The sequence below is a fragment of the Schistocerca serialis genome, chromosome 4 (genome assembly GCF_023864345.2).
Source record: "Schistocerca serialis cubense isolate TAMUIC-IGC-003099 chromosome 4, iqSchSeri2.2, whole genome shotgun sequence".
NCBI lineage: Eukaryota > Metazoa > Arthropoda > Insecta > Orthoptera > Acrididae > Schistocerca > Schistocerca serialis.
Genome location: NC_064641.1, coordinates 635,153,210 through 635,169,314, shown reverse-complemented (window position 1 = coordinate 635,169,314; position 16,105 = coordinate 635,153,210). Strand labels below are relative to the sequence as shown.

Sequence of the window (16,105 nt, the reverse complement as noted above, 5' to 3'; positions counted from 1 at the left end):
TCATGTCGTCAGACCAGCTTGCGCGAGCCCGAGGTTGTTTCGGTTTGTTGTCACACGATGTTCTGCCTTCATTAAACTGTCGCACCCACGAACGCACTTTCGACACATCCATAACTCCATCACCACATGTCTCCTTCAACTGTCGATGAATTTCAGTTGGTTTCACACCACGCAAATTCAGAAAACGAGTGATTGCACGCTGTTCAAGTAAGGAAAACGTCGTCGTTTTAAGTATTTAAAACAGTTCTCATTCTCGCCGCTGGCAGTAAAATTCCATCTGCCGTACGGTGCTGCCATCTCTGGGACGTATTGACAATGAACGCGGTCTCATTTTAAGACAATGCCCATGTTTCTATCTCTTTCCAGTCCAGAGAAAAAAAATCGGAGGCCTTAGAACTTGAATGCACCTCTTACCTTTCAATAAAGAAAAAAATCTTAAAATTCGATGTTGTAAAAATCCCCAGTAGTACCGTAGTTAAAAGAGAATTACTCTGAATGTTGATTTCAGATGAAACAAGTTTACTGAAAGGTGTTGGTCTATAAAAAGGCGAATGTTTTGCTGTATATGTAATGCTTGTAACTTTTTTGATTTACAGAAGTGTTGAAATAAAAAAAAATACGCTACCTGCACATCACCAAACGCGTGTGGCCATAGACTGAAGGGGCGCAGTGTCACTTCTGTGGATTCTTTCAGCTGTTGGAGTGAACTACTGCATCCTATTATTATCTGTAGATGGTGGGTGACGATCGAAACCGCTAATTTCGTATGGAAAGTGTGTGTGTGTTTGGGTCGGAAAATATTTACTAAACTTTCATCTTGGCAAGTTATTGATGAGAAGTTGGTAAAGGAATAAACATACTGGAAAGCAGTAGCTACTATTCCCAGTTCTTGAACAGACTTTTGCTGGATATTCCTGAATTCAGCTCACAAATAATTCGTATTACGGACGTTTAGACTGACAGTGTTTTCAAAATATGATCGTGTATGACATTACGAAACTTAACAAGGTATGCCATTTATTTTTGTAACGCCCATGTCCGTTTGAAATAAATATTTGTTTATGCACACCAACAGTTTTGTGCTATGCTGCTCCAAAGTGAACGTATTATCAAGTCGTAATCCCAAGAATTTAACAATGTGAATCACTTCTGTTTGCTCGTTACCATGCTTAGACTTAATGTTCAGTGGAAATCCCCTAAAACTTCAGAAATGAATGTCGTATGCCTTTTCGAAGTTCATTGACAAAGAAGAGGGTAGGAGCCATGGAGATTTCATTAAACTCTTTCTAAAATTATGCATGTACGGGTTTTGTCCGGAAAATGCGTATAAAAATGGAATAATAACTTTATTTTACAATTATTCAGGTATTACAATATGGTCTCCTTCAAAGTACTCGCCCTGAGACGCGATACGCTTCTGCCAACGCCGTTTCCACTGTTGATAACATTGCTGAAAGTCTCCAGTTGTGATGTTGTTCAGTTGCCGTGTCGTTTCCGCCTTGATGGCTTCCACATCTCCCAAGTGCCGCCCCCGAAGCACCATTTTGCATTTCGGGAACATGAAGACGTCACACGGGGCTAAATCGGGTGAATAAGGCGGGTGGTCTGTCACGGTGATTGAGCTTCGGGCCAAAAACTCGCGCAACGAGCGACGTGTGAGCGGGCGCATTGTCGTGATGAAGGATCCACCTGCCCCCTTTTGCCAACTCCGGCCGAACTCGGGCCATACGAGCTCCGAGACGTGTCAGAACTTCAACGTAAAAATTTCCGTTCACTCTCTGGCCGGGAGGGACAAATTCCTTGTGAACAATGCCCCTAGAATCAAAGAAAATAATCATCATTGTCTTCACATTGGACCTTGATTTTCGCGACTTTTTTGTTCTCGGTTGTCCTGCTAGTTTCCATTCCTTGCTTTGAGCTTTGAGCTCCACATCGAATTCGTAAAACCAGGACTCGTCTCCAGTGATGACTCGGTTGAGAAAGTCCCCTCGTTCCTCTGCTTCCAACCAATCCTCACAGCACTCAACCCTCTTTGCTTTCTGTTCTGGCGTCGAGAGCTTCGGTACGATTTTCGCACACAATTTCTTCATTTCAAGTTTTTGTGTCAGGATTTCGTGAACGATTGTTTTGGGGATTGACAGCTCGTCAGCAATCATTCTGCCTGTCAATCTACGGTCTTTAAGAACACAAGCCCGAATTCGTTCAACATTTGCATCGGAACTCGATGTCGACGGGCGTCCTGGGCGAGGGTCATCGTTCACTTCTTCTCGGCCATCCCGGAACCTTTTTAACCACTTGTTCACGGTTAGTTCCTTCAGAGAATTGTCTCCGTAAACCTGTTTCAAACACTCAAAAATCTCACGGCCATTATTGCCTAGCTTTGCAAGAAACTTGATGTTGACGCGCTGTTCCTCAATCAGAGAGAGCTCCATGACGACGGCAGGTGAAAAAGGGCAACTGCCAACAAGCTGCCGCACACTCCCACCTTCACGCGGAGTGCTCTGACTCGAACTCAGCGTTGGTGGGATTGGTTACAGCAGTAGTCCCACCTGGTGGTGACTGCAACTTGTAACATAAAGACATTATTCAACGTTTATACGTATTTTCCGGACAAACCTCGTATTGAAACTTCCTGGCAGATTAAAACTGTGTGCCGGACCGAGACTCGAAATCAGGACCTTTGCCTTTCGCGGGCAAGTGCTCTACCAACTGAGCTACCCAAGCACGACTCACGCCCCCTCCTCACAGCTTTACTTCTGCCAGTACCTTGTCGCCTACCTTGCAAACTTATTTTCAGGAGTGCTAGTTCTGCAAGGTTCGCAGGAGAGCTTCTGTAAAGTTTGGAAGGTAGGAGACGAGGTACTGGCAGAAGTAAAGCTGTGAGGAGGGGGCGTCAGTCGCGCTTGGATAGCTCAGTTGGTAGAGCACTTGCCCGCAAAAGGCAAAGGTCCTGATTTCGAGTCTCCTGATTTCAGAAGTGCTAGTTCTGCAAGGTTCGCAGGAGAGCTTCTGTAAAGTTTGGAAGGTAGGAGACGAGGTACTGGCAGAAGTAAAGCTGTGAGGAGGGGGCGTCAGTCGCGCTTGGATAGCTCAGTTGGTAGAGCACTTGCCCGCGAAAGGCAAGGTCCTGAGTTCGAGTCTCGGTCCGGCACACAGTTTTAATCTGCCAGAAATTTTCATATCAGCACACACTCCGCTGTAAAGTGAAAATTTCATTCTAGAAACCTCGTATTGCTGTTAATCGCATTGTTTGTATCATCTGCAAACAAACTAAACGTGTCATCTGGAAATGTTACTGCGGGGGTCATTAATATACACGAGAACGTGTAAGGCGAGAAGACTAATCCTCGGGGAACATCACATGTACTTCCAATTCGTCGGTCCGCCGTTCGGTGAGAATAGCATACGCCGTGTTCATTAGACGTGACGACTTCGGCCAGATGTGTGAGAACGTGCCGGCGTGCCCGCAGGCTCGTCGCACACGCCGCCGTCGGTGATCGTGGCGAAGATCCGCGAGAAGCTGCGCAGCTCGCACTCGGTGTGCGCGTCGCTGTCGCAGTCTGAGGAGGGCGGCAGCAGCGTGCCCGGCGCGCTGTCGCTGTCCGTGCCCGCCTCCGCCTGCGCGTCCGCCTACGACGGGGGGGCCTCCCGGCGGCGCTTCTCGCGCGCGGCGCGGCGCGTGCTGCGCGACCTACCCCAGGACTCGCACCTGAGCGTGCTCACTCCGGACAACCGCCGCTTCCTCGACAACCAGGGCCGCAACAAGTCGCCCGACGTGCCGCGCAAGCGCATCGTCTTCGGCGAGCGCTCCTTCACTTTCGCCGGCGACGGCGACCTCGTGGAGGTGCAGCCGCCGCCGTCGCCGCCGCTGTCGCAGCAGTCTCCGCCGCAGCCGCAGCCGCCGCCGCTCGCAGACATGGCCGGCCGCGCCAGGCCCCGACCGCTACTCCACAAAGACTCCGTACGTATCGCCTGTCTGCAATTCGACAACACACCGTTATCAGAGTTCTACGAACTGGAGCATACTAGATGGGAGCCACTCGGAAGGTCGGGAAAAAATTTGTTAATAATACGCTGTCTTCGGTCATAATATTTCACTCTCCCGGTGCAGCAGACACATTTCGGAAGCTACAACTAGATTAGATTGGATTCGTACTTGTTCCATAGATCATGAATACGACACTTCGTAATGATGTGGAACGTGTCAAATTAATAAAAGGTGTCTATACAAGATATTACATTAGACAAAATATTACATGACACTTAATAATTTTTTTTTTTTTTTTTAATTTTTGGAGGTTGGGAAATTACCCACTTACTATATCAAAAATTCACATAATGAGTAGAAGGAGTTGCCAATAAGGAATCCTTTTATTTTCCTTTTAAATGCTATATGGCTATCTGTCAGACTTTTGATGCTATTAGGTAAGTGACCAAAGACTTTTGTGGCAGCATAATTTACCCCCTTCTGAGCCAAAGTTAGATTTAACCTTGAGTAGTGAAGATCATCCTTTCTCCTAGTGTTGTAGCCATGTACACTGCTATTACTTTTGAATTTGGGTTGTTAATAACAAATTTCATAAGAGAATATATATATTGTGAGGCTACAGTGAAGATTTCTAGCTCTTTAAACAAGTGTCTGCAGGATGATCTCGGATGAGCTCCAGCAATTATTCTGATTACACGCTTTTGTGCAATGAACACTCTTTTACTCAATGATGAGTTACCCCAGAATATCATGCCATACGAAAGCAGAGAATGAAAATAGGTGTGGTAAACTAATTTACTCAGATGTATATCACCAAAATTTGCAATGACCCTAATAGCATAAGTAGCTGAAGTGTTTTTTTCCAGTTCAACCGCTCATCAATGCATACACCTAGATATGTTGAATATTCTACCTTAGCCACCGATTTCTGATCAAAGTTTATATTTATTAATGGGGTCATTCCATTTACTGTGTGGAACTGTATATACTGTGTTTAATGAGAGCCCGTTTGCAGAGAACCACTTAATGATTTTCTGAAAAAGATCGTTTACAATTTCACCAGTTAATTCTTGTCTGTTATGTGTGGTAGCTATACTTGTATCGTCGGCAAAAAGTACCAGCTTTGCATCGTCGTGAATGTAGAATGGCAAGTCATTAATATATATTAAGAACAGCAGAGGACCCAAGACCGAACCTTGCGGCACCCCATTCTTGATCGTTCCCCAGTTTGAGAAATCACCAGTTTTTTGCATATTATGTGAACTGTTTATTTCAAGTTTCTGCACCCTTCTGAAATTAGGAAGATAATAAATTCTTTCAAGAATAAAAGCTCAATTCCCAAGGACAATATTGACGTCTTTTGATATTATATTGGCTTCAGTTCATCATCTAGCAGTAAATGAACTATTTCATCTCGGATGAAATAAATAAACTATTATTAATGATTACCTTCGTTTGGCCACAAAGTGTTTCGCCTTCTGGATCAGTGAAAAAATTCAGCATTTGCCCTTACACTGCAAATAATGTAACATACTTATTATTTAACGTGTAAGTGCAAGTGCGGAAGTTTTTCACCGGTGCTGAAGATGCAAATTTTGTGTCAACAGGTATGTAATCATTAATTGTACTGTGTTTTTTCGTTTCTCGTGCGAGCTATTTTTTGCAGAAAACTACCGACTATTCCTTTATTGCTAGGTGATAGAAATGGGTTAAACTTCGAGAAACATCAGAGTAATCTTGGAGACTCTGGCTATAGCTCCAAAACTTGTACTACAAAAGCTGGACGACAAAATGTTGTGATGTAAGATGGCATATTATTCACCGAAATTTTCCTAACCTATGTCATGAATAGCTCCTGACAAAATGCCTCTTAATAACGTTAGCCTGTGAATAGATTTAGGTGATTACACTTCCATTTTCGAAAATAAAATAAAAAAAGAAAAAAGTCAGTGGTCTGACTGAGGCTCCAGTTCAAACAGGTCAAATCGTTTGAACACTTGAAAATTAATTTACTTCCATCCGTTCTTAAACGTAATAATTTCAGAGAAGCCAAAGAATTATTGATATCGATCCACAGCAAGAAAGCCACTGAGGCAAGGACGAAATTCATAAGGCATACATTCAAACATTGTACTGAAGTTCTGTGTATGGTTATTATTAACAAATCTTGCAATATTTTTCATTATTTGACACGGCAAGAAAGCTGTAACAAAAATTTATACATTATTTTAAGTAAAGTAGTCAGCATAGGTACCTGCAAGTGATGAAAACATTTCTCACAAAATATATTATCCTTTTTTTTTTTTTTTTTTTTTAAGAGAATGTGGGGATCAAAAGAGGAAAGAGGTTTCACATTTTTTGCACGAGTCTCTCTCTCTCTCTCTCTCTCTCTCTCTCTCTCTCTCTCTCTCTCTCTCTCTCTCTCTCTCTCTCTCTCTCTCTGGCTTCCTTGTTTCCTCCCTGCCTGTTTTGGTTAGCTTTCAGTGTGTCAGTTTTATGTACAGGAGCAGAAAAGCACATAAATATTTTCCACCCAGTACACTGAATGAAATTCATTTTCCAGTGCCCACATAATTTCCTCACTATGTGGAATGGAAATCATGCTTGTCTTACATTTATGAAAGGCAATCAAATCAAAAGGTTTCTGTTTGAGGTTGTTGCTGCACTGTATATGCAACGTAGCACGACTGTAACAACGGTGTATAAGCACTGACATAAAGGCAAGGAATTGGGGTGGCATTTGTGTCTCTCTGATGTGTTTGTGGTAAATGCAAAAATGTGAACTATGGTGACATTATTACCAAATGAATCCAAACAGGACCAATGTGCTGTTACTCTTTTCTTGGCCATCAAAAGAGACGTCTGGTAGACATCCGTCGGAGAATAAGAGTGTATATGAGGCACCGTGTCTGTTGAGAACCACTTTTGTCGAATTATGTGCCACATTCCAAGCTGGTCGCAATTTGATACAAAATGCCGGTCACTCTGGAGTGCCAGCCTCAACTGGAAGACTCAAGTGGGACACACTTGCAGCACCCTCCCCATAGTCCTGATCTTCCCCATACAAATATCATGCCTTGTGGCCCCTTAAATAGGTCCTTGACTTCTCCACACAGCAGAAATTGGTGCTTTATCAGCCGAGTATCTTCAACCTGCTAAGTCAGTGGGATGGTTGCCTCAGTGCTCATGGCAATTTTGCCTGATTGGCACACCAATTCTTCACTGCACAGTCTTCAAATGGAAACTTTTTGATTGCTTCTTATAACATGTGTACACTAACATGTTAATATAGAGGTTGGCAACTGATTACATATAAGGCAGTGCATCTTCATGTGGAAAATATTGACGTCTGACTCATTTCAACACACAAAGACAAAGGCGAGCGTGCGCACGCCCACACACACACACACACACACACACACACACACACACACACTAAATTTTCAATTTCTTAGAAACTATTCTGATGTATGCCTGATATGTATAAGTGAAAATTTCTCATGTGTCGTGTTCTGATGATTTCACTTGAACAGAAATGGATCTTGTATTATGATCTTTGACTATAATTGTTCATGGAAACTAAGTTTTACTGACTTAAACCCTTTCACAGAACTACTTTGGAGTGGGCCCCAAATGGTATCCCCAAAACTCGTTGAAATTGCTGGGCTGCAGAGTATGGCATCTCCTTGTAAGTTCTATGTTTGGAGGGGGGGGGGGGGGGGGGGGAGGAAGATGATATACAGTACAACACTCTTCCATGCCCATCCAACATTTTCTTTTCGTTTTTTTACAATCCTGTGTCTGTATTGTTCTGTACAGCACAGTTGTAACGGTGATTTATAAGTATGTGTTTACCACAGACACATAAAAAAAAGGGGCGGGGGCAGTTTTTACTAACATCAGTGTCTGGAATTTCCTGACAGAGATTCTGCTGGTCATTAAACTATTAGATGCTTATTTGGTAGTGACAAAGCTGTATATTTGTGGAAATACCTCTGCTGATTGACATTTTTATGTTACTATATATTTGTCATAAAATGCCAACTCCCTGTGTTTATATTTCTGAGACCTGATTGGTAGGTAGTCAGAGAGCACACAGGATAAGGTCAAGGTTGTGGATGGGATCGTAAACAGTTACTGTGAGTTGCATACTCAAGCACACAACTTTATTTTTCTAAGTACCTCCTATTTACGTATTGGCTTAAAAGATCACAATTAAACAATACGGCTGAAGGCCTAGTTAAGGAAACCTTGAGATGCTTTCTGGGCTGAAGACCCAAAACCACACAGTAAACACAAGAACAGCTGAAGGCCTGGCTTAGAAATCTAAAAAAATTAAAAATAGACGCTACATTTTTTAAAAAAAAAGCAATGAAAACAATTAACAGCTGAAAGCCGACACTAAACATCTGAAGGACAGCTGTAATTAAGGCACATTAATAAACAATTTTTTCTAAGCAAGAAAATTTTGTTTTAAACTTACAACAGAACGGCTGAAGCCTGATTAACTTATTGCATGGCTGACGGCCACAAACAAATTTGAAACAATGGCTGAAGGCCTGAACAACAAGTCAGATAAATAATTTAGAATAAACCCCTTGCTCCTTATAAAAAAATTTCCTTTAGAGAATACACACGGCTGAAGGCCTTATTAAGGGTTCACACAAATCCTCGGCTGAAGGCCACACAGAACGCATGGAACAACTAGCGGCTTAGGGCATGGATTACAAACAATTTCAGATACAACAATGTCTATGAATAACAAAATTTTTTTCTACAACAATCAATGCTCAAAATTTTAATTTAACACAGCTGAAGGCCTTTATGTAAAATTTAAAAAAACTGAAGTAATACATGACCAAAGGTATTGCACAATACTCCAAATAAAATGAAAATCACAATTTAAAACAAACAGAACAAGTGGTACCCAGAAGTGTTCCAAGGGTCGGCCTGGGAAGGTAGCTCAAACATAAGGTGAGGTGAGACAGGCAGCCAAGAGTTGAAGTTAAGTAATCGGATGGCAACCCAATCTAGGGACGGCCCAAGGACCCACCAACAATTTAACCAATTCCCTTCCATCCGACCAATGGCACAACGATGGAGAATATCGGCCGAGGACGAGAAGACGAACAGCACTACACCTCCAGAAATTGGTGTCTAGAAACAGCCAGGGGAACAATAACCACTCTAAGCAAATATGAACCAAACAACTTAAAAGGCTGTCAAACTACATGCTGTGCTGGACAGCAACAACACAATGAGGAAAAGGCAAACTGCCTGCAAACTACGCTAACGACCAGGGCAGGTAACTGGAGCGTTAACAGCCACAGGGCAGAAAATACCGCTGGTGCACTTCACTGATAAGTAACAGTCAATTTAATTATTAAATCACAAAATAGGAAGACAGCTGCAAGTTTTCACCAACTCCAATACATCATACGATGCTGCTAGCCCAAATGGCCAAGGGGGCAACAACCCTCAAATGAATGAAGAGATGTGACAATAGTTGAGGTTTCATAACAGATTAACTGATCACTCAACTTCAGCATCTACGTTCGGTGGGCAACGAACTTGTCGCTCTCGCAGCTAGCACCTCACGATCCAACAGTACGTGTACACCGCCAGCGGGCGTGGCCTGGCCTTGCACTGTGGAGACTTCCTTGCTGCTCCATCCCAACTGACTCTCTGCATCCAACATGCAGACAGCGTTACGATAATTGGTCAGTCAAAACCACAAGCTGCACACAGTTCCGCAGAAACACTTCCACAAACAACTTGAATAATACTGAAACCAGTCACTGGGGAATAACCAGGACGAATCACAAGTCCACACACGCAGAGAACCCAGAAGCAATCGGCGATCACACACACATTGTCCGATGAGACGACCGACCAAACGAACGACCAACCGAGGTCATTCCCACTCAAGGCATGTGTATTGGCAATGGTTGGGCGAGCCATGGCTGTCCCGACCTCATTGCTGCTCCATCCCGACTGCCTTCAGATGCATGATGACCCGGAGACACTGGCTTGGACCCAACCATCCAGAGGGAACACTTGCCCATTGGCCACTTGACATCTCTGCACAAGGAAGGAATCGACCCAAGTCACACAAGATGATCAATTAAAGGGGCCCAGAAGCAATCAGAAAACCAAATACACGTCACCTGGTGAGACGACCGACCAAACGACCAACCAACAGTCGTCACCACTCCAGTCTCCTTCCGTCGGACAGTGCATGTGTACTCCCCAGTGGTTGGGCGAGTAATGGCTGTCCAGGTCTCATTGGAGCTCCATCCCGACTGAACGCACCACACACCACGACCTGGAAATGCAAGTGGTCGCTCCAAAGATAGTACAACAGTGCTCTTATCAATAGTGGTGCTGCTGCCACTCATGGGCAGGCAGGCAGGCCAGCAACTTAGTGATGCCAGTAAATCGAATAAGAAATGGGATGGCAGTACCGCAAAGACAAGATGTCAAGCACTAAATGGCACGAACACTAGCTGTGCACGACTCAATTTTTAATAGTTTCACTGCTATTTCTTCTTTTCCTGATGATTACTACTACTACTACTACTACTACTACTATGTTGTTGTTGTTGTTGTTTGGAAGTATTTGTTGTTGTTGTTGTTTTAGTTGCTGCTGCTTCTGCTGCTGCTGTTGTTGCCTTCAGTCCTATGACTTGTTCAATGCAGCTCTCCACAATAATCTATCCTGCACAGGTGTCCCCATCTTTGAGTAATTAATGCAACCTATAACTATTTGAACCTACTTACCATATTTATTCCGTTTGCCTTCCTCTACAATTTCTACCTCCCACACTTCCTCCAATACCACATTGACAGTCCCTTCATGCCTCAGAATGTGTCCTATGAACTGATCCCATCTTTTAGTTAAATTGTGCTATAACTCTCCTTTCTCCCCAGTTCAGTTCTGTGCTTCCTGTTTTGTGAAACCCATTAGGAATGCAGGAACTACTTAGAGACGGGCAATTTGTTTCATTTCCGTTCTGTGGTGTTGCTTTCTCTCTTCAGACAATGGTGTTTCAGTCTTTTTCTTAAGTTTTTTTTTCCTCTTGGTCAACTTGCCATTTGTGAAATTTAGACTGGAAGAATTCACAATTTTTGACATCTTATGGCAAACCTATGTTTCAAGCATTTGTAGACTTAGAGAAAGCTTTTGACAATGTTGATTCGAATACTCTCTTTCAAATTCTGAAGGTGGCAGGGGTGAAATACAGGGAACGAAAAGCTATTTACAATTTGTACAGAAAGCAGATGGCAGTTCTAAGAGTCGAGGGACATGAAAGGGAAGCAGTGGTTGGGAAGGGAGTGAGGCAGGTTCGTAGTCTTTCCCTGATGTTATTCAATCTGTATATTGAGCAAGCAGTAAAGGAAACAAAAGAAAAGTTCGGAGCAGGTATTAAAATCCATGGAGAAGAAATAAAAACTTTGAGGTTTGCCGATGACATTGTAATTCTGTCAGAGACAGCAAAGGACTTGGATGAGCAGTTGAACGGAATGGACAGTGTCTTGAAAGGAGGGTATAAGATGAACATCAACAAAAGCAAAACGAGGATAATGGAATGTAGTCGAATTAAGTCGGGTGATACTGAGGGAATTAGATTAGGAAATGAGACACTTAAAGTAGTGAAGGAGTTTTGCTATTTGGGGAGCAAAGTAACTGATGATGGTCGAAGTAGAGAGGATATAAAATGTAGACTGGCAATGGCAAGGAAAGCGTTTCTGAAGAAGAAAAATTTATTAACATTGAGTATAGATTTAAATGTCAGGAAGTCATTTCTGAAAGCATTTGTATGACTGTAGCCATGTATGGAAGTGAAACGTGGACGATAAATAGTTTGGGCAAGAAGAGAATAGAAGCTTTCGGAATGTGGTGCTACAGAAGAATGCTGAAGATTAGATGGGCAGATCACATAACTAATGAGGAGGTACTGAATAGAGTTGGGGAGAAGAGGAACTTGTGGCACAACTTGACTAGAAGAAGGGTGTGGTTGGTAGGACATGCTCTGAGACATCAAGGGATCACCAATTTAGTATTGGAGGGCAGCGTGGAGGGTAAAAATCGTAGAGGGAGACCAAGAGATGAATACACTAAGCAGATTCAGAAGGATGTAGGTTGCAGTAGGTACTGGGAGATGAAGAAGCTTGCACAGGATAGAGTAGCATGGAGAGCTGCATCAAACCAGTCTCAGGACTGAAAACCACAACAACAACAACGACATCTTATGATGCAATTCCTGCCAGTTTCAAATTAGTTTTGATATCGCCAGTCTATTTCATTGTGTATGTTTTTGCTTTACTCTTGTTGTCAAAGAATTTGGCTATTTATTTTGTAAGTCAATGTGGGTTCATTCTTTTAATGTGTCCATAGAATCGGCCTACATTTTCTAATGTAACTATGGATATTTGTTTACTATTTGATTTTTTGCTTGCCACTGAGGCAGTATTGTACCTCTAAAAGGTTTGGGGCTAGAAGTTTTCTTAATATTTTGCATTCATATGCATCACTGTTTTCAATGTCTGTTTTCCTGTTCATAATTAGTGTTTCTGATCCATAGAGGCATTCTGGTTTAATTATTGTAAGTCTTAGTTTTGTGTGCTTGGAGATACATTTGTTGTATTGAGTAACTTGATATGCCATTTTCGATAGTGGCATCTAATTTTGTTTACTTTTGCTTAGGTTCCATTTTTCTGAATGGCTTCATGAGACATTTTAATTGTGGTACTTTAATTTTGCTATATTTAGCCTCCATGAATCTTGGTGCTTGTTTTGCTGCAGGTCACATAATCTGTCTTTTAATAAGAGATCTGGAGACGCTCCTGCAGTTTGATTCAAGACGTGAATCTGATTTTGGGCTGATGGAATGTTATGAATTAAAAACGCTAAATCATTGCAAGTGCTACACAATCTGTATATAACTTTTCTCTGCCTAAAGTGATTGATTAGTTGGTCAGTTTTGAGGATTGATTTCTGTTTGCACCACTGTTGTATCACTTTCTCTAGGATGTGAAAAGTTAGGGAGACAGCCCATCTTCTTGTCTCACCCCCACTTGGATTTTGAAAGGATCTGAGATTTCCCCCATAAATTTAACCTTTGAACTTTGTGTCTGTTTTGTGACTGCATGTGTTTTCAGCTCTGGATCTTGTATTTTAATATTTGCAAGAGTGACCTATGGTCAACTTAGTGATAGGCTTTTTTGAAATCATCAAAGGTGCAGACTAAATTTTTGCTAGAAATTCTTTGAGGTGTTAGGAATAACTTTAGGTTCAAGACTTGTTCTGGAAACTTGTAAAACATATAGTCTGCTCAGAGTTCCACTCAGAGTATAGTGGCATAGTGCACAGATAAGCCAAAACATTATGATGACTGATCACCACAACACTGGATGCCACCAGGTGGCATTGTGGGCATATGATGCAATAACAAAAGTATGTAAGTGGAGCAGACATGGACGGGGGATCACCCCAGCAAAGATATGGCCTGCAAATTGGGAAATCCATTGAGATAAGTGACTTTGATTTACACAGAGCATGTGAACGAGTATCTCAAAAATAGTGAAGCAGGTCGAATGTTCACGTGCTACTGTCATGAGCATCTTTGGAAAGAGGTAGAAGTACAGTGAAACTACCACTAGGTGCTAAATGGTTGGACATCCACGATTCTTCACAGAAGGTAGAGTTTAGTAGTAATTTGTCTGCTCTACGCAGTAGGATAGATGGTGATCTGTGGCATCTCTGCCGAAAGAGCACAATGCTGGTGCATGCACAAGTGTTTCAGAATACTCCGTTCATCGTTGAACATGGAGCTCCACAGCAGACCATCCCTATGGGTTCACATGTCGACCCAGTGATATAAATTATGATTGCAGTGGGCACAGGTCCATCAGGATTCGACTGTCGATCAATGGAAACATGTTGGCTCTTTGGATAAATCACATTTTTCTTACACTAGGTCAGTGGTTGTCTCCACAAATGCCATCACTGAGGTGAACAGTGGCTCAAATGTGCAGCACACCATGGAACAACTGCATCTCTTCATGCTTGATGTCTTCCCCATTGTCTATGTCTCGGAGCCAGACCCGTGCTACAGTGATTTGAGGAGCAATATAGTGAACTCATTTTGATGTCTCAGCAACCAGATTTGCCTGGTGTATATTCTACAGAACCTATCTGGATCACTATCGTCACATACGCAAATCAGTGGCCCATTATTTGCACGAATTTCATGACCAGTGCATAGACATCTAATGTCCCATACCTTCGCAAACCTACCAACAAATTGTCTATCCCTGATATGCAGAATCAGTGATGTATTTCATTCCAAAGTGGACAAACAAACTATTAAGTGGACAGGCATCATGTTTTGGCTCATCACTGTATATGTAAATATAGTTTGTATTTAGACAACTGAAAATCCAAAGATGGATAACAGTATGAATTACGATAGATTCCCACTCACCACATAGAGGAGGCATTGAGTGGCAGGGATATCTAAAAGTAGACTGTTGGAAAACATCAGCTTTTGGACAGAGGGAGGGAGGGAGGTAGGTAGAGAGAGAGAGAGAGAGAGAGAGAGAGAGAGAGAGAGAGAGAGGGGGGGGGGGGGGGGGGGGGGGAGGGGAGAGGAATATCTAATGAAGGACTTAGCCTGATAGCCAATATTTCCAAATGTGCCTGTCTGCCTCTCATTCCCTTTCCTCCATTGTGAGATACCAATTCCTTCTCTAGACTGTGAGAAGTAAACCATGCTAATTCATACTAGTATGTATTAAGCACAGGGGAAATCTTAATTTTTATCCAAAATACGTATGAAGCACACATGTAGCATTTCTCTCATTAATGAAATGGTATTTTGAATACTTTTAATGGTAGTCAGATGAAATCAGTTAATTTTTTTATTTTTTTTATTTTTTCTGACAGTTCATAATCTAAAAAGTAATCTCAATATTAAGTTTCTTAACTTGTAATAGATTTTCTTGCCTGCTTTCAAGGTGGTCAGTACTATTTTTCCAAGGGTTCTCAAGTCATTGATAAAAATGCAGTTCTTCCAGTCATTCACATACCTGTCCATTGCAAAATGGTTTTGAAGAAAATATTTCTTGGATATGCAATGAGTATCAAAGGATGACAGGAAAGCTTCAGGTTATTTCTAGTGTTGAAATGTTTCCCAACCAGAGACAGTCTACATCCCTCAGTGGTAATGAAATGTCTTATCAGATATCACCATGGAGGAGGCTGTTATCATTCAGTAGTATTGCATGTTATTTATTACATACCTCAGTTTGTGATCTTAATGTTCAGAGTATTGGGAATTAATTATGGGTTCATGCAGAGAACCACTGTTTAGCTAAGGGGCATTGTGGTTAAAAATGTCCTTTCTCACAATTCTCCCAGAACTTTTGTACTCATCTTTAAACCTTTCGCTGTAGAACAGAGAGACTATTTTCCCACTGTTAGATGCTATTATTTGCTCTCATGATGAAAATGGAAACACCATATTCATCTGAGATGACAGTGTGTGTCCATGTGTGTTCTTTCTCATGAAATCACTCCATAAAGGCCCATTTCAGAGTGCTACGTATCTGTGGCATACTGAATTTTCCAATACGATGTTAAGATGTAATCTGTATTCCTTCTCCTTACTTCCACTTTTTATTTGCAGTGTTATGACAGAGTTGGCTAAACATTTTACTTTTTTCTCAAATAAGACTGTACAGTTTTTTTTATTTGTGATGTACAAATGCACTTAAATTATGTTTTAAAAAAATGCTTATGTTATTGTTTCTATTTCTGTCAAAATTTTCAGCTGCAAGTAAGCTTATGCATATTGAACTCTGTACTTGATATAGTCCTAAGCACAATGCAATAGAATCTGGTGGGATATTCCCACAGCCTATATCTCTTAACTTCAATGAGACATGTTATCAGTTACATACCTCTCCATTTCCTACTATTAAGTCTTTAAATTTACATTAATTTGTTGTGATTTCAAATGCCTAAATATACCAACCTGCTGCCATTTTTGTCATTAATTAAAGCTTATAACTAAAACATTAGAGAAATTATGTATTAGCAGCAACTTTTTACTT

At 41.8% G+C, this 16,105-nt stretch overlaps 1 protein-coding gene across 4 annotated transcripts in view; it reads left to right on the top strand.

Annotated features, from left to right (window-relative positions):
• Positions 1–16,105, top strand: part of LOC126475478 (uncharacterized) — a 507,316-nt gene that overhangs the window by 427,422 nt on the left and 63,789 nt on the right. For all 4 annotated transcript variants that reach the window (XM_050103373.1, XM_050103374.1, XM_050103371.1 and 1 more), the window contains exon 8: positions 3,471–3,961. In XM_050103373.1, the coding sequence (XP_049959330.1) occupies positions 3,471–3,961 (491 nt within the window). The remainder of the gene's footprint in view (positions 1–3,470; positions 3,962–16,105) is intronic.